Consider the following 21,696-nt stretch of genomic DNA (forward strand, 5'->3'; position numbering starts at 1 on the left):
GTTGGGAAAAGTGTAGTTGTGAAACTTGTTGAGAATTATAGAACGTAGGTTTGAGGCCATTTGGGGTGTGAGAAAGAGATTTTTTCCCCATTGTTGTTGCACATTACGGCCTTTCTTATTTAGTTATTTGCATTCATTCATAGCTTAGCAATACAAATTCTTCCACAAAGTTGTTATATTGTATGAGATTGAGGGTCTTGTTGGCTGTCACTCCCTATATTGTATTTACATATGCAATATGGTATCAGTATAAAACATGGGACATGTTTTGTTCATGGACGTATTTGCCTTCTTCACGCTCCAAACTCAAAACACTTCAATTCATGTAAAACTACAACAAATTTAGCTGTCATGTTATGAAACGACGCACACTTTAATAACCATCAAATGACACACACATGATAGTTTAATAACAACCACACCCGTGTGTTATGAAACAACACACAATATCTCGGTAATGCAAAAGACACCAAAAAAAAATTACGATTTATTGAGGTGTCAAAGTGATTGATATATAACATCATATTGACATGAGCCACACCATACCGCATTATAGCTTATTTGGATTGAGGGCGAGAGAGGGGGAATAGGGTAAAGTTGGCCAAAAATTCACCTAATTTCTAGTCAACTCTACTTTACTCTTCATCAATTCAAACAAGCCATTAATTTATGCTAATTAGAGCTTTTAATATCAACCATTTGTGAATTTTTTTAGGCTAGTCTTATTGAATGTTTTTTTAAAAGTGGAATAGGGACAAAATATGTGATGCCAAATTTGGGCTTTGTGGCTTTGGGCACTCGATGTGTCAACCACTCAACCTCTAGTTTTCCAATGGTAGAATAGGATTCCAACAGACAACACGTGGTGGACTTTTGCTGTTTCAGACATGAGAGCCACTGGTCGTCAGTAGATCCTTTTTTAGGGTGATTAGATAAGGCTTTTTAGCTAGGTATGTCTTTGATATTTGTGGACATGATTGATTTATTTACTGGGCAAGTATGCTCATCTAGAAGAAATATTAGGCCTTGATAGGTATCTGACTGCATGTAATGGAGAATAGATTCAATCAACAGATATCCCCCCCCCCCCCCCTGTTGATTGAGTTGTATTCATATCTAATAGTGGGATTCCAGCAGCAGGACAATGCTGAAAACTATGTTTAAATTAATGTTAGACTCAAAAAAATTTCACGTGATTCATCAATAAGTGGAATTTAAGGAGAACAAAGAAGATGTATTTAAGACGGAAAGTGGAATTTTAACGTACATGTTGATAATGTGTGAAATGAAATGGCTAAATGTATTAATTAAAAAAGAGTGGCTAAAGACGTACCTTGGAGAATTTGAAGATGAATAGGGAGAAAAGAATTTGAACATGTTGTCACTTATGATAAATTATATCGCAAGTTGAAGATGAAGAGGGAGAAAAGAATATTTAGGCTATGTTTGTTTTGGGTGAAAATCACTTCCGGAAATGCTTTTCCGTAAATGTGGGTGTTTGGTTGCGCATGGAAAATAAATTTTTTGGAAATGCTTTTCAGTTGACCGTGTGTTGGGGTGTAAAATGATTTCCGTTTTTATTTTACCTTCAAATATCATTTTTCGGAAAACAGAGAGAGAGCTGAGTGAGAGTGAGATTGCGCCCGCACGCCGAGAGAGAGAGAGAGAGAGAAGAGACCGAACCCAGAAACCGACTCCAACGAACCTAGAAAACCCAAGACCGAGCTCGTTCGTCGAGCAATGCCCAAACCCATTCGTCAAACCCAAAAAACCCATTCGTCAAACCCAGAAAACCCATTTGACTGCACCATCTCAGACCCTCATCGCGCTGATCGCACCACCGACGAGATTGATCGCACCATCTCAAACCCTCATCTCGCCGATCGCACCACCGGCAAGATCGTCGCACCCCAGCATCGATCCACCCAAAATCGATCGTTCTCGTCGCACCCTAAAACCGATCGTCCTCGACCAAGATTCGTCGTCCCCGACCTAGCTTCGTCGTCCCCATTCATCGAACCTAGTCGCCTCTCTCTCTCTCAATTTGACCGGATTTGATGAATTTTTTTGTTGGGATTTGTTTCTTTTGTGTTTATTTACTGAGAAATGATATTAATATTAGTTTGGAAGCTGAGAAAATGTGAGAAAATGTGAGAAACATGATAAAAATGGGTTTTCTAGAGCATTTTCAAGAATACAACCAAACACCAGAAAATATTTTCCAAAATATTTTTTGAAATGCAACCAAACACTTGAAAATATATTCTTTTCCCGAAAATAGCATTTCCGGAAAATATTTTACGGGAACCAAACACAACCTTATAAACTTGCTAAACAATGGAAATGAAAACAAGAAACTTAAATGGTGTTTGGTACATTAAAAATGAAGATCAAGGAGTGAAGAGATGGAAAAGTTTTTCTTACAGACATGTTTATGAAAGCGAAGTGAAAAATTGGAGAGATTTGGGTAGAGGATAAAAACTGTAGATTTGCTTGAAGAATTAGGATAAATAATGTAAGGGATGCAAAAAGCTGGGGGACCAAATGAAATCCCCATTGAAGTTTGGAAGTGCCTAGGTGATGCAAGATGTATATTGGTTCACAAGCTTTTTTAATAAGATCTTAACTATTAACAAAAATGTCTAGTAAGTGGTTGAGAAGTACTTTAATATATATGTACAAGAACAAAAGAGATATTCAGAATTGTATAAATTACCATGAAATTAAACTTATGAGCCACACTATGAAACTTTAAGAGATAGTGAGTGACATAGATTAAGACATGAAACCACAATATCAAATAATCAATTTGGTTTTATGCAAGGATAATCTACTATGCTAGTTGTTTTCTTACTTACATTTATTGGAAAAATATAAAGAGGTCTGTAAAGATCTTGACATGATTTTTATTGACCTAGAGAAAAGCGGCCAAAATGGGCATTTGCCCTTTTCGCCCAAAACAAGTAGTAAATGCCCTGTTCTGAAACTATCTAGCAAAATGCTCCTATTTTGATCAATGAAAAACTCGATTTAATGAAAATCGAGTTACTTGCAAAATGATTCATAGAACTCGAGTTCCATGTAATTTTTTTTTTAAAAGTTTTTTGCCTATAACTCAATTTTCTAAAAATCGAGTTTAAAATAGAGGCATATGGCTAAATAGTTTCAGAAGATAGGTATTTTGCTACTTGTTTTGGGCGAAAGGGGCAAATGCACATTTTGGCCTAGAGAAAGCATATGATAGCACCCTTAAAGAGGTTATGTTATGGGCTTTGGAAAAGAAAGAAGTTCATCTATATTATACTAAATTGATTAAAGAAATGTGTGATGGAGCTGTAACTAATATGAGAACTAGTGGAGACATTACAAGTGAGTTTCCTATAATTATAAGTTTGCATCAAGGATCATCATTATGTCTATATTTTTTTGCAAGAGTAATGATGAGCTCACTAAATCAATTTAAGAGAAAGTACCTTGGTTAATGCTATTTACAAATAATATAGTTTTAGTAGATGAATTTAAAAGTAGAGTTAATTCTAAGTTAGAAATTTGGAGAGAAACTCTAGAATCTAAAGGCTTTTTGACTATGTAGGACTAGAACAGAGTACATGAAATGAAAGTTTGGTAAATGTCGAAACAAAGATGAAAAGGCTATGAGACTGAATAATCAAGAGATACATAAGAATGATAGCTTTCGATATCCTAGATTAATAATTCATAAAGATGAAGAGATCAAAGAGAATGTGAATCATAGAATAAAAGTAAGGTGGATGAAGTAGAGAAGCGTATCAAGAGTATTGCATAATCATAGAATATTTATTGAGTAAAATGTAAAATTTTATAAAATTGTTATAAGACCAACTATGCTCTATGGTTTGTTAGATTGTTAGGAAGTAAAATACTAATAAAATAAGTATAGCTGAAATGAGAATGTTAAGATAAATAAATGGAAATGCATGAAAATATAAAACTCAAAATGAGTAAAACACCTTAAAGATATGGGTTACCATTATTGATGAAAAGACAAGAAAAAATTGGTTGAGATGATTTGGTCATATTTAGATGAGAATGTTAACACATCAATAAGAAAGACATGTCGGTAAAAAAAAAAAAGTACGACTGTACATTTAAACAGTTAATCTTTTAAATTAAATATGTCGGTAAAATAAACTCATCCACACGCTTTCTAATGTTCTGAATGTAAACTTATATCCCTTTATTATTGCTGATTGATAACTTTTGGAAAGAGAGAGGTTGCCGCCCCTTGTAATTGTGTATCACGTTCTACACTTCCGGAAAATTTGACCATGGTTTATTATTGTTTCAAATGAATTTTTAAGTGACTTTCTTTGAGTGATCATTAATGATAGCTGATCCAGGGAACTAAATTAGCATCTGGGCTGGATACTTTCAGAAAATGAAAAGAAAAACTTTTATGCAAAAATGAAAATATTAAAGCATGTACGGGGAAAAAAGAATATCATTGGTAATTCTTCATTAGCTAAAACAGGGACAATATGAAAGAATTCCCATTTAAATACATTCCAATGAAACGAATCTACCAAAACAATGACAGGACATGGAAAACAAGTCACACATTGACCTAAAACAAATTCACATGACCATACACACACAAACACTAATAATTTATTTTATGCATTCGACTTATGTATTAGTTTTTTCATAGCATTTGAATCTTATAGTTATATTAGATTCTCATATTATGAGAGACGATACATTTATCAAATGCATGAGATACATTCCCCTCACTTACGCACAATAAAACACAATTGCATAATTGCTAGGAAGGTCAATCTAAACTACACCAAATGGTAACTATTAGAAAAGTTCATTGCCTATCCTTTTGTACCAAATGCTGAACAAATTCATTGATATTCTTGTCAGAGCTCCCTCCTTCACTGACTGCTTTCTTGGCCAACTCCCTCCATTTACTAGCATTCTTCTTAATCTGCTGGCTCCTCTCTCCTTCCGTCACTTCCTTCAAACACATTACAAGCTCTTCTTTTCTCACAACTCCCTTATCATCCTCCTTGGCTCTTAGCCCCACACCCCAAATCTCCTCCACAAACTTTGCATCTGTCAATTGGTCAGCCCACTTTGGCACTCCCACCATAGGTACCCCAAGGCTCAACCCTTCTAGTGTTGAGTTCCACCCACAGTGTGTTACAAAGCAACCAATGGCTTGGTTTTCCAGCATTTCTAGTTGGTTGCACCATGTCACAATCAAACCCTTTTCTTTTGTTGAGTCCATAAACCCATCAGGCAATTTATCTTGGTCAGATTCTTTTACAACCCACAGGAAATGCAAGCCACTCTCCTTCAAACCCCATGCAATTTCTTCCATTTCTTCTAATGTCAAGGAGACCATGCTTCCAAAAGAGACATACACTACTGACTTAGGTGACTTTGTTTCTAGCCATTTGACGTAATCATCACTACGAGGCTCCCATAGACTTGCTCCATATCCTTTGTCATCTTCAATCCTACCATCCAAGTAAGCCGCTGGGACCATTGGTCCGATCAACTTTGCTGGCCAGAGCTTTGATATGCTTCTCGCTTCCTACTCAAACATAAAACACGAAATATTTTTGTTTTAGTAAGCATATAATAAGAAAAAGAAAAGGTCATTTTATGGTACACAATTTTTTTTTGGGTAGGTAAATACTTACCTAATGCCGCTAATATTCTAAATATATATTAAATAAGACAATATACAATATTAACTTGTTAGAACCCCTTTTTATTGTTTCTATGAAAACAAAAAAACTTGTGTACAAATAAAAAAGAAGTATATACTGTAAAATTCTATTTTTTCGCGCTGCTTCTATGCTAGTGAGAAGAATGACTACATTAACTTGATGGTTTGATGGTAAAATATCAGTAAGTTAACATGATAATTGATAATGGTGATGTTGGTCACATACCTCGGCTTCTAATTCGTCGAAAGTGTTACTAAATATCCAATCAGCCATGTCCAAGTTGGAAAACTGACTTAATTTCATTGCCAAGTACGCTGGATAACTTTCTGGCAACTTAAGAAAACTTGGTAGGTCAGGGGAGTTCAATGGAGGTAGGCCAGGAATGAGTAGTGGTGTAGTTTCAAGCTTCAATGGCAACGAAAGTTTGCCATGGTGTATGAGACAGAATATGTGGGTTACAGTGGCTGAATTGGTAAAGAATGGTGCTCCGTAAATGCCATGTTGCTTAGCAACATCAAGAGCCCATGGCAAAAATGAATCATACACAACACAACTCACAGGAGAACCAGAGTCTTGAAACTTTTGGATGAGTTCAGATAGAGTTCTTGAGCCATTGGCCTTGAATGACTTCAGGAACAAGTCCACTTCTTTTGCTTGTGCAAAGCCATTCTCATCAAACCCATCGGAGATGGGCTCAACACCAACGTTTGCCGTACAAATGGACTTGAGAGTATAACGAGTTGTAGCTATTGTGGCCTTGACCCCTTTTGAGGCTAAACGTTTTGCAAATTGGAGGAGAGGGTTAATGTGACCCTGGCTTGGATATGGGAGCACCACAACGTGACCTCTATACTCTGTTTCCTCCATTTCTTTATGTTATTTTTGTTTCTCCTCAACGATCCTTATTTATAGGCTAGTGAAACTTGTTTTACAGTAAATTTTATCCTAAAATACTAGGACCACAAACTTTTGGCAAATTAAGGGTGGCAGAAAAAATGTGATGGATTCATGTAAAAGTGTAATTACAATTAATTTACCATATAAGATGATCGTGGTAAATGTTGAGATCAGAGAATAACTCATTTTACCCAATAATTAATTAGCTAACATCTTATCTATGCTTTCGTTTTTTCAATAAGAGAAATGCTAACGGATGATGCCCTTAGATCAATGGTTTATAATCCATTTAAAGAAAGTTTTTATAAGAAAAAAAAATAATTAATGTTTTGATAGCTTTTTCCATTTCTCATAAAAGTTGTGTCAAAACTTTCCTAAAATAGATTGTTAATAAATCATGACCCTTTTTATAAAAAGTCTTATTAACGGGTGCCAGTAAGACAATTGTTAATAAATCATTTTAGAAAAGTTTTGATATCACTTTTCTGAGAAATATAAAAAATTGTCAAAACAATTAATTGCTTTTGTTCTTTTCCCATAAAAAACTTCTTAAAATAATTTCTAAAAACCAATACCTTTAGGCCATCCATTAACATTTCTCTCTTTTATAGATAATTTAATTTAATTTTATATGAATAATTCAATATCTAGGAGAGGAGGATTTGAATCTTATCTATGTTTCTTATCATATATCAAAACCGAAGTTTTGGACTTTTATTGAAACTAGCCACGAACTCACGCATTGCGCGTGATAATTATTTTTATGGTGGTTTTATTATTATTATTATTTTTTTACAATTTAAACTAATCTAATAATAAGTAATGTATTTCGTAATTATATTTTTATTTATTATAGGAAAAATCATAAATGTAATATAGGAACAATCCAAAACACAAAAAAAAAAAAAAAAACTTAACAATGATTAATTGAACCAATATTAGGATAAAATTTTGTTTTTGATAATCTATTAAGGTTATTTTCTTTGTAGAAATTATAGTTTCGGCCGCCCAAAACATATTATCAAATAAACAATTATTAGCAAAATCTAAGAATTAAATTTCTATACATGCATTGTTATAAAATAATAATAATAAATTAAAATTGCAAAAGTTAAAATTTGTCACCTACCAATTATTTTCGTTTGGCTAACCTTTACTTTTCTTTAAATAAATGGCATTATAAAGTACTTCTAATATAACTATTAAGAGTACTTTGTCCACCACAAAGGATTAGAAAATAAACAAAAATTAGTAAAGTCTCATAGTTTAACATCTACATTGAGCACTATAAAAAATCATGCTATGTAACAGAATAAATACCAAATTATCCAAATCATGCTTTGTAATAGAATAATATTATATTTTTATATGCTATATTTAATTTTTTTAGAATGCAATAGGATAACATTTAACAATCAAAAAGAAAAAAAAAATTAAAAAAAAAAACTAAATCGTATTAACCCAAAATAGAGTTTTAAAGAATATAAAAAATTATCAACGTAAAATAGAAATGCAAGAAAAAAAATCCACCAAAAAATTTAGAGAGAGAGAGGGAACCTTTTTTTTTTTTTTTTTTGTGAGGAAAAACTATGCATAGAATAGAAGAGATAGTGACAAATTTATAGTAAGAGGGTGTGAATAAGAAAAGACAAAAATAAAGGAAGATGAAGGGAAAGAGGAAGAATGATATTAATGTAGAGGGTAGTTGGGAGATGAAAAGGTAAGGGAGGGAGAAAGATTGAAGAAGTAGTGGGGAGATGAAATGTTAAGGGAGAGAGAAATGTTGGAGTAGTGTAAATATTAAAAAAATAAATGTTAAAAAAAATTATAAGAAAATTGGAAAAAAAAAAAAAAAACCCCCTAAAGCTTGAAAGGCTACAACGTTTTGTTTTGTTTTTGTTTTTTTTAAGCTAAAAAGGCTTACACAAAACCCTAAAACTGAATTGAAAAGACTTTGGGTTGGGCTTGATAGTGGAACTAAATAAATAAGAGGTGAGCTAGATTAATTATATAGATTTATTATAGGGTGATAGTGGAAGTAAATAAATAAGTAGTGGGCTGCATTTATTATAGGGTGGTAATGGAAGTAAATAAATAAGTAGTGAACTGCATTTATAGGGCTAAAAATTGTAAAAACCATTTTAAAATTGTAGGACAAATTATATTTTAAAAAAGAAAAGGAAAAAAAAAATGATGTGGCGCAACGTGAGAGCAACAGCATTAAACGCTACGCTTCGGTTTTTAGTAATATATAGATATAGATATAGATTTGTTCATATGAATGCTGCCACTGTGCCACATGGAAATTATTGTGGAAGGGCATTAATTGTTTTTCCTTACTATTTACTTGCTCATTTTGCATTCACATTAATTAATTTTCCTTTTTTCCTCTTGCCTAATTATTTGGAAATTATTGTGGAAGGGCATTAATTTTTGGGAAATGTTAACCAATGCTCTTAGCATTAATTATTTGGTTTAGCAGTTATTTTTAGAAACATTTTATTTGGAGAATGATAAAACAATAAATATTTTTGACAATTCTCTATATTTTCTATGCTATGAAAATGGTGTAAAAAATTGCCTATTATAGTTTATTAACAATTGTTTTAAGGGCATCTGTTAACATGATCCTTAATTATTTTTCTTTACTATTTACTTGTTCATTCAGCATTCACATTAATTTTATTTTTCCTTATTCTCAAAATTTTTTATTTTTTATTTTTCCTTTGTTCCTCCTTACGAGTTACGATGCTCTATTTTTTCGAAATGAGAAAAATTAACAAATACCCTAAGAGCATTAGTTTAGCAATTATTTTTAGAAACTTTTTTGTGGGAAAAGAAAAAAGTAATTGTTTTTTTCACAAATTTTTATATTTTCCATGAAAGTGGTATTAAAACTTTTCTAAAATTGTCTATTAACAAATGCTCTAAGTGGTATTAAAATTTTGGGTCATGCTAACGAGTACCCTTAGGGCAATAGTTAACAATTCATTTTAGGAATGTTTTGACACATAAAGATAATTAATGTGAATATTGAATGAGCTTCTAATAAATAAGGATAAACTGTGTAAGAGTCCTTGTATCGCTTTACTTGCTAAGCGAGTGATCTCATCAAAGCCCGACGATACACGTGGTATTACTCGTTGTCGTCACGCGATTCGTGGCATGGGGTTGATGAGTCCACATCAAAGACCCCATTTTTTTATTCAAAAAAGAAAAAAGAAATAAAAAAGATAAACTGCCCATGCCCTTCCAAATAAAAGGTATATAAAGACGGAAAAAGAAATGATAATTAATGTGAATGAGCTTCCATATAAGGACAAACTATTAATGCATTTTCAAATAAAAGAGCACCTAAAGAGAAAAATAAAGAAAAATAATTAATGTGAATGTTGAATGAGCAAGTAAATAGTAAGAAAAAACAATTAATGCCCTTCCACACAAGTAAAAATATAAAAAATCTATTTTTAAAAAAATTAGCTAACCACTTTTCAAAATACCTTAATAATTCTCTATCCAATACTCTATTTTATTAAAATATTATTTATTTATTTTTATTATTTTTATCACTTTTCAAAACATTAACTTTTCTTTATTTCAATTACAAAGAATAAATTAAGTATTTGAGAGGAATGAACATTGTTTTCTTAAATATAGAGAAACACTTAAGCAAAAGGGTATTTTAAGATTATAGTTATGATTTTAAAAACTTGATCAGATAGGCCTATTAAATTGAAACTAAGCCCTAATTTTTTTTTTTATAAAAATCATAAAAATTAAAAGCTCGATCTTAAAAAATGAAGTCAAAACTTAAAAAAAAATAATAATAATAATTTACCAGTCTAGTTCATGGTTTTTAAACCTGAACTAGACTGGCAAATCCGACTAGGTTAACTGTGAACCAATTATGAAACCAGTTTTTTATATGCAAGAACCTAACTTTTAATAGATTTGAGGGAACCGTGTGAACCGAGGTTCAACCTGAAAAACCGGCCGAACTATGGGTCGCTTCAATCGGGTCAATTGATTGTATTTAATTTGAAAAAAAAATATGATAAAGGAGTTATTAGGTGTTGAACCTGAGACCTCCCCCCATTTTAAGCATTATGGCTGACACCGTGACCAACAGACCAGGTAAGCTCCTTGTGAGTTGTGGCTTGTGAGCTGGGGAGGGACGAACATCTCCACTAGAAGGTATTGTTCGCTTTGGGAATGGGCGCAGAGCCAATGCCACCCTCACAGATTTGTTTAGTCCCACATCGGGGAGAGACGCTTCCCACCCGTAGCATATAAGCATGAGCTCACATGTGGGGTGTACCACTCATGTGATTTGTATAAATTTTAAAAAGTAGGAGGATAGAAAATATTTTAATTTTTCTCATTTGTGTTTGGTTGAGTGATGGAATAGTAGAAAAGACAAAAATCAAATTAAAGAAGAAATAAGTATAAAACCAAAGAAAAAGAAAATGAGAAAAAAAGGAAAATGACCAAACCCATGTGTACATTTCACATGGGTATTTTGGTTTTCATTGGCACGGAAAAATAATTTCATGTTTTCTTTTTAATTTTCTTCCCAATTTGGATAGAAAGCATATTGGTAGACTCAGGCTGTGTTTGTTTTGGGTGTAAATGATTTTCGGAAAATATTTTACACCTGGGTCCATGTTTGGCACTACCTAAAAATAAAGTCAAACTGAAAATAGAATTCAGTTTGATCGAAAAAATCCTTGCCAACCCCGTAAAATCATTTCCGTTCCCATTTTACCTTCAAATGCTTTCCAGAATTACTCACTCCTCACACACTCCTTTCACACACGCACCAACCTCATTTCAGCTCCAGCCCATAAACCAACCTTAACTCCACACTCAGTCCGACGCCAAGCTCCGGTCGCCCAGCCAAGGCCAGCCCAGATCGTGCCACCCCCACCGTCACCCCCTCTGCCCAAATCACGCCGCACCATCGAGATCACACCCCAGCATCGGCTTGTTCACACCGAGATCGCACCCTAGCACCGGCGAGCTTGCACCCTAGCACCGGCGAGATCGCACCTACTCAACCTCACCGCCATGCTCCACCGCTTCATGTCTCCGATCCACCACTGCCATCACCCAAGCTCTCCTCCATAAGCTCCAATCCACATCTAAGCTACCCATCTACCCACATAACCCAATCCCCATTTCGGCAAACCCACACCCACCTTGCCCAATCCACACCCACCCGATCTAGCTGCCACCGTCCTCCGTTGATACCGATCTCTCTCTTTCTCGATCTATCTCTCACTCTTTCTTCCTCCTCTCACCGAGTATATTATGTATATATTGTGAATAAATGATTTTATTTTGATTTTTTGTTGTGTTAAATGAAATTTTCTGTTATAAAATTTGTTTGGAAGCTGAGAAAATGACTGAGAAAGTATGAAGCATTTATAGGAAAATAGCATTTTCAGAATGTTATCAAACACCGAAAATCGTTTTCCGGACTATTTTCCATTGCAGAACCAAACACCCGGATTTCATTTTCCTTACGGGAATTTATTTTCCCCTGCATTCATTTTACACTCGGAATTCGGTTTACATCGAACCATATGTAGCCTCAGGTTCTACTAGTTTTTCCTCTTTCCATCTCTCCAACCAAACATCTTCAAAAATCATATTCTTTCTATTTTTCTCTTCTCATTTTTCCATCCTTCTAAAATCCACCAAATCAAACAGACCCTTAAACTATACTCAACTCAAACCCACTCCCGCCTTTCCTCTCAAGCTATTCTAGGACTTACTGTTAGGATTCTGGGATGTTCGCGTAGCACCTTTCTATGTTAGACTCAAAGCTGAACACGACAAGCTATTTGAGGTTGACATTGACATACAGTAACAGGATCTAGACCATTCAAGAAAACGAAAAATTATGTCCCACATATCTGTGGGATCCATTTGCTACGAAAGATATGGCTTATACACCAGAAACAGAGTATGCAGTCTCTTAGAAAACATGAGAAGAGTAACGAACATTCAAGAAATGACCAGTAAACACAAGTTATTGCACCCAAAATTGCGACTTGTGTGCATCAGGTAGTGTGTAAGATCATATGTCAATTTGTAGATATGCAAGGTGTACATACATAACTAGAGTTTTTGTGTGAGGGACTGTTTTTAGTCATAAGCCAAATTAAATTTCTTTCTCTTTCATTACGTAGAACAGAAAAATTCATCCAAAAAACAAAAGTAGAACAGAAATCTGTCATTAAAAAGTGATTTAATTAGTGCAAGTCGGCGGGGATCCTATGGGTCAATGATTAACATTTGCTGTTTGCAACATTAGGACATGGTTTGTACTTTGTAGTGACCATTTTTAAGGTTGATTATCCCAGAGTTCTAATTCAACTTTAATTGCAGGTTCTAACTTCTAAGGGTATTTTTTTTTTTTTTTTTTTTGAGAAGATAAACTCTAAGGTTGATTATCCCAGAGCTCTAATTCAACTTTAATTGCAGGTTCCAAATTCTAATCCTGGGTGTTGTTGACTTGTAGTAAAGTCTTGAACATTTTTTATTATAAAATTTGGGGTAAGGTTAATGGGTACTTTTAAAGTATTTGTTAATAAAAAATTTTAAGAAAGATTTAATTCATTTATACGGAAAATATAAAAAAAAAGTATCAAAATATTTATTTACTTTTTTATTTTTCTATGCATAAAATGTGTTTAAAAATAACTTTTAAACAGATGTTTTTAACTTTTTTTATTTTAATATTTTTTAGATCATTTATTTATTCTAATAATGGTTTTTTTACCCTTCGCATGATCTAAATCTTTGAAGTAAAAATGTATTTTGTATCAAATGATAAATTTACTCTCTTTTTTATTTTATTATTTATTATTATTTTTATTTAAGATAAGGTGTGGCCCTCTAGCGTGCCGTTTTATGATTTTATCACCCAAAAATACAATATAAAAAACAAAAACAAAGCAAATGATAAAACAAAACAAGAGAGTAGTAAGAGATAAGGTTTAGCCTTGATCACGTATTTCGATGTCGACGTCAAGGTTGGGTGAAGGAAGTGGAACACTACAATTTTGATTTTAATTTGCTGCTGTAAAGAATTTTCTTTCTTTCTATGATCTTCTTCTTTTCTATTACTTTTTTTATTTTATTAAATAAAGGAGGAAAATTTAAATTCGAATTCTCTTAAGACAATATCACTAAACTTTTAAGAATTTTGGCATAACCATAAAAAAACTCTACTTTGGATTTTAACATTTGAAGTTTTTTTTTTTTTTTTTTTTGATTAACGTTTGAAGTTTGATCTAGCCTTAAAATTCATTTAGCTATAAACTATACAATTTTTTTTTTTTTAACCTTAAAGTTTAATCTAGCCTTAAAATTCATTTCACTATATATAAACAATAATAAACGTTTTTTTTTTTTTTTTTTTTTTGGCCCTTGGTTTGTGACGTTATTGAAGGCATGAAAAAAAGTTTTTTATTTTTTATGTGTAGCATTTACATAGCCCACAAGTTCTATAAATTTTTGTGGTATATATTATTATATTATTTTTAACATTATTATTTTACTATAAATTATTATTCTTTTCGATATTAATAATTTTTGAAAACTATCTTATTTTCTTATGTTTAGTAGCAATCTTAAAATGAATTAGAAAATTATCTTTTAACTTTCCTTATTTAGTTTTTTGTTTTTCTTATTTAGTTTTGCATGAGATAGACAATTGTTTTTTAGAAAATTTTAACATAAAACAATTTTATTTTATGTCAATCTAAATAAAGAAAGTTAAAACTTAAGAGATAGTTTTCTTCTAATCCATTTTCATAGGATACTACTAAACATTAATGGTATATATTGAAACAAACGGAGTAATATATTCTCTCTTGTCCTGGAGTCCCGGCAATTGGCCGTACTGCCTCAGCTGTACACAACCTTCTAAAATACTTATAATCTCTCTTTTCACTTTTCACTTTGCTTACTCAAACTCACATGGAAAAATTATGTTAGTTGTGCGGAATTTTTTCTAGGGTAATTATTATTTATGGAGAATAAAAGTGGTAGTAACAAACTAATTAACAATATGTTCATATTAAGTCTTATTGTCCACTAATTATGACTTGTCACCTTTATGAAGTTCAATAGGTATCAATTATTAATTTTACAAGATCAAAACCTCACCAATCTAGATTCTAGCTTTTTGTTGTTAGTTTTAATAACTGTGATATATTTTTCAATATTTTTTTTTATATTTTAATAAAAAATTGAAAAAAAAAATGATTGACATATTTTTTGGATGGGAGAGTTTATACATATATTGCGAAACATCACAAACGCGTTGTTAATGCTTTCAAAGATTGATTTGAGGACAGCCCATGGAAAATGGCCAATTGCCGCTGATTGTGGTCGCAATCTTGCTAAGCGAATTATTCAAACTTTTTAATGTGAAAAAGGGGGAAATTATTTTTATCATAATAGCATGGCTTCTGTAAAGATACTAAGAGCAAGGTTAGAGCAGTAGATCAAAGTGAAGTACGAAGCAAATGATGCTGCAAGTGAAGTGGTGCTGCAACAGTGAAGTGAAGTGCTAGTGGAGTAAAGGAGAAGTGACAATATAATGCATAAAATGACATAAGAAGCTATGCTACCTATAGTTTAGTTTGTATTAGTTATTTATGTTCACACATGGGAGATACATGTGCTATACTGTAACTAATGTACTTACTTTGCGCATAGTTTGGAAATTAGTTTTCTTCTGTTAGTATATATGTAGGATCTCTGTACAGTTACAATTCAATTCATTTCAGTAATAACAGAAACATTCTAGAAGCTCTCCCTCTCTCTCTCTCTTTCTTTCTCTCAGTCTTTGTAGCTCTTTGTTCTTCTTTATGTTATTCTCTATTTTCAATTCTTACATGGTATCAGAGCTTGAATCGCTTTCAATGGCGTCCAATTCTCAACAAACTTCATCTTCAACCTCACAGCGTGAGCTTTCACCATTGGAGGATCCTCGTAGCTCGTTCTTTTTACATCACGGTGAATCACCTGATGCGATCTTGGTTTCAAAACCATTAATAGAGGATAATTATCCTACCTGGGCTTGTGCTATGAAGATGGCTTTGGATGCCAAAAGCAAACTCGGTTTTGTTGATGGATCAATTACTACTTCAATGGCAGTTACTCCTCTAGAGAAGCAAGCATGGTCTAAGTGCAATTCAATGATTTCTTCTTGGATCTTGAATTGTGTCTCGCCTCATATCACTGCTAGTGTGATCTATAGGAACAAAGCTCTTGAGGTTTGGAATGCACTCAAGAATTGTTTCTCTCAGGCTAATGGACCACGAATTTCACAGCTACAGAAGCAAATTTCTACTGTGATGCAAGGTGATTCAACATTCACCTCTTATTTCACAAGGCTTCAAGCTTCGTGGGAACAATTGCTGAATTTTAGACCTTTGCCTTGTTGTTCTTATGGCAAGTGCACTTGTGGTGTGAATGATAAGATCAAGACTCTTCAGCATCAAGATTCACTAATGCAATTTCTTAATGGATTTAGTGATGCTTATTCTTAAGTGCATACTCAGATTCTCATGATGGAACCTACTCCTTCTATAGACAAGGCTTTCTCTTTAGTGATTCAAGAAAAGAGACAAAGATCCTTAGGTTTCAATCTGGGCTCATCAGTTAAAACAACTGCTATTGCTGTTAAAAATCAAAGCTTTACTCATGGCTTTGGTTTTGCAAGCAATTCTAGCAAGAACTTCAAAGGCAATGTTGGGAAAGGAAGGCCTATGTGCAGTTATTGTGGCAAACTTGGTCATATCAAGGGGAAGTGTTACAAACTGGTTGGTTTTCCACCAGGTTATAAGCAGAAGGGCAAGGCTCCAATGGCAAATCAGATCAGTCTTAAGGGTGATCAATCTCAGACTAGAGAAGCACAGCTAAGTGGTGGCACTTTTCCATTTAATTCTGACCAATGCCAACAGTTGATTTCTTTACTCAACACTCATGCCTTCTCATCTGATTCCTGCGATGGTGTTCATTCAGCCAATTTTGCAATAACTCCATTGCTGCCTCAAGTAATACTTGTCATTTGTTTCAAGCAAATTTGACACGGAATAAAGCCAACTAATGATTAAATAAATTCAACCTTACAAATTCTATTGTCCTCAAGGTCTGATTTCTGTTTAAATGGGCATACTGATGTAGATTGGGCAGCATATGTGGATACTAGAAGATCAACAATTGGATATTACATCTTTCTAGGTGATTCTTTGGTGTCATGGAAGTCTAAAAAGCAGTCCATTGTGTCCAGATCTTCTGCAAAGGCAGAGTATAAGGTAATGGCTGTGACAGTATGTGAGATAACCTGGTTGCTAGCACTGTTGAAGGATCTTGAGGTCTATCATCCACAACCAACCTTGCTTTTCTGTGATAATCAAGCTGCCATATATATAGGGGAGAATCCTGTGTTCCATGAACGTACAAAACGTATTGAGATAGGCTGTCATTTGGTTAGAGACAAAGTGCAAGATCGAGTGATTAAGTTATTTTACACTCCAACTCACACACATTTAGCAGACTTATTGACAAAGGCACTTAATGCTGAACAATTGTTTTCTTTACTTGTCAAAATGAGCATAATCAATATTCATGGACCTGAAGCTAACCTTGAGGGGGCTGTAAAGGTACTAAGAGCAAGGTTAGAGTAGTAGATCAAAGTAAAGTAAGAAGCAAATGATGCTGCAAGTGAAGTGGTGCTACAACAGTGAAGTGAAGTGCTAGTGGAGTAAAGGAGAATGAAGCAAGTGACAATATAATGCATAAAACGACATAAGAAGCTATGCTACCTATAGTTTAGTTTGTATTAGTTATTTATGTTCACACGTGGGAGATACACGTGCTATACTGTAACTGATGTACTTACTTTGTGCATGGTTTGGAAATTAGTTTTTCTTCCGTTAGTATATATGTAGGATCTCTGTACAGTTACAATTCAATTCATTCCAGTAATAACAGAAACATTCTAGAAGCTCTCTCTCTCTCTCTCTCTCTTTCTTTCTCTCAGTCTTCGTAGCTTTTTGTTCTTCTTTCTGTTATTCTCTATTTCAATTCTTATAGCTTCGTAAGATTACATTTTTTGTTGCAGAATCTCAACTTTTTTTTTTTTTTGGATGAAATTTCATTCATCATTTCATTAAAAAAAAAAAAAAAAAAAAAAGTAAGATTCTGCAACAAAAAATGCTTTCACACTAAATTTTTGCTAAGCATTTTTTTTTTCTTTCTTTTTTTGATAAGGCTTAACCAACTTACTTAAACTTCACATATTTTATATATTATAGCATGCAGTGTAAGCTTAGTGTTTATGTTTGAGTTTGTTGATGGAGACGGAGATGTTGAAATTTGGCAAGGGTAAGAGAGCCAGAGAGGACGATGAAGCTGGTGGTGGTTTTGGTGCGTTTGAGAAGCACGCCAAAGGGGTTGGCATTAAGTTGTTGTAGAAAACGGGGTACAAAGGCGGTGGACTTGGCAAGAATGCGCAAGGGATTCTCACTCCGATCGAGCCCAAACTTCGCCCAAAGAACATGGGTATGGGGTTCAACGATTTTAACGAGACAGAAGAGGAGAATAAGAAGAAGAAGAAGGGTTTGTAGGGCAGTGACTGTGAGGGTGTAGAGAGAGTGAAGGAGAAGCAGCGGTTGTGGTGGTCGTCGACGACGAAGAGGAAGGAGAAGAAGGAGGAGGTGGAGGAGGAGGATGAAGAGGAGGAGAAGGAGTCGTCGGTGGTGGTTCAGATGGTGTATGATATGAGAGGATCGGAGGTTCGGTTGCTGACAAATTTGAAGAATGAAGTTCCAATGCCGGAGCTTCAGTACAATGTGAGGCTTGTTGTGGACTCGGTGGAGCTTGAAATGGAGGGAATTGATAGGGATTTGAGGAGCGACGAAGCCACATTGGAGAGGTTGAAGGAGGAGAAGGAGAGGTTGGTAGTTGTGGCTGAGAGGCAGAGGAAGCAGTTGTACAGTATGGGGGAGATATTGAGTGTGCTCGATCAATTGGGGGAGGAAGAGGATTCGACATTGGACTCGCTCGCGGTCGCGGAGCAATTCATTGAGTTGAGGAGTAGATTTCCTGAGGACTTCAAGTTGTTAACCTGTCTTGCATTGCCTGCTCATATGCTTTGCCTTTGTTTATTAGAGAGTTTCAGGGATGGGATCCTCTTCAGAACCCGTTTCACGGGTTAGAGGCTGTGACTTTGTGGAAGAGTTTACTGCTTCCCCTTATTCCCAGTTGATATCCCATGTTGTTTTACCAGCTGTGAGAGTTTCTGTCATCAATACTTGGTAGGCTAGGGACCCCGAGCCAATGCTACGGTTTTGGATTTCTGGGAAAATTTGTTACCTCCTTCGTTCCGAAGTTGAGTAGTGCAGTGGGCTGTTGGGAACCGTTACGCAAAACTGTTCCAATCCACATTTGGGGCACAATATTTGGGGCACAAATTGAAAGGTGTTAAGTTGAGTCAAGTTCTTGTTGCTTGGCACCCAAGTGACGCGTCTGCTTATACTCTATTGGCACCTTGGAAGACTGTGTTTGATTCAGCAAGTTGGGAACGCCTTATGGTTAGATCTGTAGTTCCAAAGTTGCAGCTTATTCTGCAGGAGTTTGAAATAAACCCAACAAACCAGAAACTAGATGAGTTTTATTGGGTTATGAAGTGGGCTTCTGATATACCAATTCATCTTATGGTTGATACGATGGAGAGGTTCTTTCTTGCCAAGTGGCTATAGGTCTTGTATCATTGGTTACAAGCTAGCCCAAACTTTGAGGAGATAACAAGATGGTATTTGGCTATGAAGCACGGGTGCGTTTCGAGACTCGGGTGCGGGTGCGGGTGCGGGTGCGGGTGCGGGACTCGGCAATTTTTGAAAAAGGTGGGTGCGGGTGCGGCGGGACTCGGCAATTAAAAAATTATTAAAAATATTTTTATTTATATTTTCTATTTATTTTTACTATTAAAATATTCTTAAAAAACATATTAGATTCACAAAACAAAAAAAGAAGAAAGCAAAAAACACAAAACAAAAAAGAAATGTCCTACCCTCTCACCTAATCATGCCATATCAGATCATGCACTATACCCATCTCAACCAACACATGTACATTAAGGTAAAATGACCAAAACAGCCACATGACTTTGGGTGCATTTAGGGGTCCAATAGAATACAAAGCAAAGGGCATTTTGGGGTAATCAAAGATTTTTATATTGCAACTCTGTCACGGGCCAACAGAGTAGCATTTGTGTTTTTTTTTTTTTTTTTTTTGAGAAGCCAGCCCGGAAGACCAGGCAGGAAAGTAGCATTTGTGTTGGGTTGCTGTGGAGATGCCGAGACGGAGAGCAGAGGCAGATGAAGCTGAGCACACGCACACCGCAGAGAACACAGAGAAGAGAGACGAGTGACGGTGTGAGAGAGAGTGTTTGAATTTCGGCCTGAATCGGCCGTTTCGTCCTGAACCGGCCATTTCGCCGATTTCGGCCGATACGGCGCGAATCGGGTCGAGTCTCAGCCGCATCGGCGCGATTCGGGTCGAGTCTCAGCCGCGTCGGTGCGAGTCGGCGAAAAAAAAAAGAAACCACGTGGCAGACACGGCCCGACGCGGCACCGACGCGCGGTCAGCGGCGTCCCTCCCGCGTCGCCGCGTCGCACCGCGTCGGACGCGGGTGCGGCGCCTCTGGAGCCGCGTCCGTGCATCCCAGGTTGGAAGGAACTTCTTCCGAAGGAGCTTCTTGCAAATCAAAATACCCGGTATCAGCTTAGTTGTGGTCTTGAGATGATGAACCAGGCTGTTGAAGGTTTGGAGGTTGTCCAACCTGGGTTGGAAGAGAACATTGGCTATTATAGGGTACCTGAGCAAAGTCATTTTGAGCTCAACAGAAAGCAGTAACACAACAAACTGCCATGAGTTTTAGCATGGATTATACGAGTGTTAAGGAAGTAATTGAAGCCCATGCCCAAGAACACGGCTTACTATTCAAGCCTAAACCAGGCTGGAGGCATGATGGTCTCCAGATCTATGCCTTTGGTAATTTGAGTGTGATAATTGATTCTCTAAATCAAAAGTTATATGCTCAAACTGAGGAAGGGTGGTCCCTTGTATCCCTTCAAGACTTAGTGGACAAGCACCATAGTTCTCTTTTGTAGAGACGTTGAGCTCTGTGCTGAGATGGAGTAGTGTTTCTGATTTTTAGATTGTATTCATTAGGCATACATTCACAGGTTAGCTTGTGCTAATTGTTTCAGCTTGTCATGGCTGGGATTTTTGTTAGAAGAATAGATATCGAGAATTTAATTGTCATTGACATTAACATGGTTTTCCATTTTGATTTTCTCTTGTATCAACATTTTCTCAATATTTGAGCCATATATGAGAAACATTTAGTCTGCTTTTGCTTAATCAAGAAATTAAAATGATATTTATGTTAATCTTGCTTTAAACAAGTGGTTCCATCTATAATATATGATGTTTAGAATAAGTTGGATAAACACAACGAGTGTTTTTTTCCCCTATGTTTCCAACCCCTTGAAGTAGTTAATTGTGTAATTAAATAGATATGAATGGTATTGATATGCTGTTTCTCTTCTGGCCACGAATTGAATATTGGCACTTATATTGCTTTACATAATTTGGTTGTCATTAGTCATTTCCTATTAGTTTGTTGTATTTCTTTGCTATTGTTTCAAACAGCACGCTGCCTTCTATAAATTGTCAACATTTTGTAGAGGGCAACCCAAAAAACACAAGTAAGTTTTTTATGTGCATTAAGTGTCCAGAATATAGAGGATGGTGAAGTTTCAACAAATGGCCGAAGTGCTACCCAGCATTAACAGAAGAAGAATATGAAGCTGGAAGCATTTATATTATAGTTATCTAGGTAAGAGGAAAATCAAAATAGAAGTGAAAATAATATTAAATTAATGAAAAGTTGGTGATAATACTGATACTAATAATAAAAATAAATATCAAAGATGAAAAAATCTTGTAAAATCCCTGACTAATCCTTGTTTTACCTTTTCCCCTTGGA

At 34.9% G+C, this 21,696-nt stretch overlaps 1 protein-coding gene and 1 pseudogene across 1 annotated transcript; one reads left to right on the top strand and one right to left on the bottom strand.

Moving 5' to 3' along the window:
* Nucleotides 1–4,625: 4,625 nt before the first annotated feature.
* On the bottom strand, nt 4,626–6,587 carry LOC126718603 (UDP-glycosyltransferase 74B1-like). The gene is made up of 2 exons (XM_050420897.1): nt 5,946–6,587; nt 4,626–5,581 (listed from the first exon to the last, which is right to left on the bottom strand). Exons 1-2 carry the CDS (start codon nt 6,585–6,587, stop codon nt 4,850–4,852), a joined length of 1,374 nt encoding a protein of 457 aa, XP_050276854.1. The 3' UTR covers nt 4,626–4,849.
* An 11,254-nt stretch (nt 6,588–17,841) lies between these two features.
* On the top strand, nt 17,842–20,948 carry LOC126719859 (septin and tuftelin-interacting protein 1 homolog 1-like; annotated as a pseudogene).
* The last annotated feature ends 748 nt before the right edge of the window (nt 20,949–21,696 follow it).

Source organism: Quercus robur, chromosome 3 (assembly GCF_932294415.1).
Source record: "Quercus robur chromosome 3, dhQueRobu3.1, whole genome shotgun sequence".
NCBI classification, from domain to species: Eukaryota; Viridiplantae; Streptophyta; class Magnoliopsida; order Fagales; family Fagaceae; genus Quercus; species Quercus robur.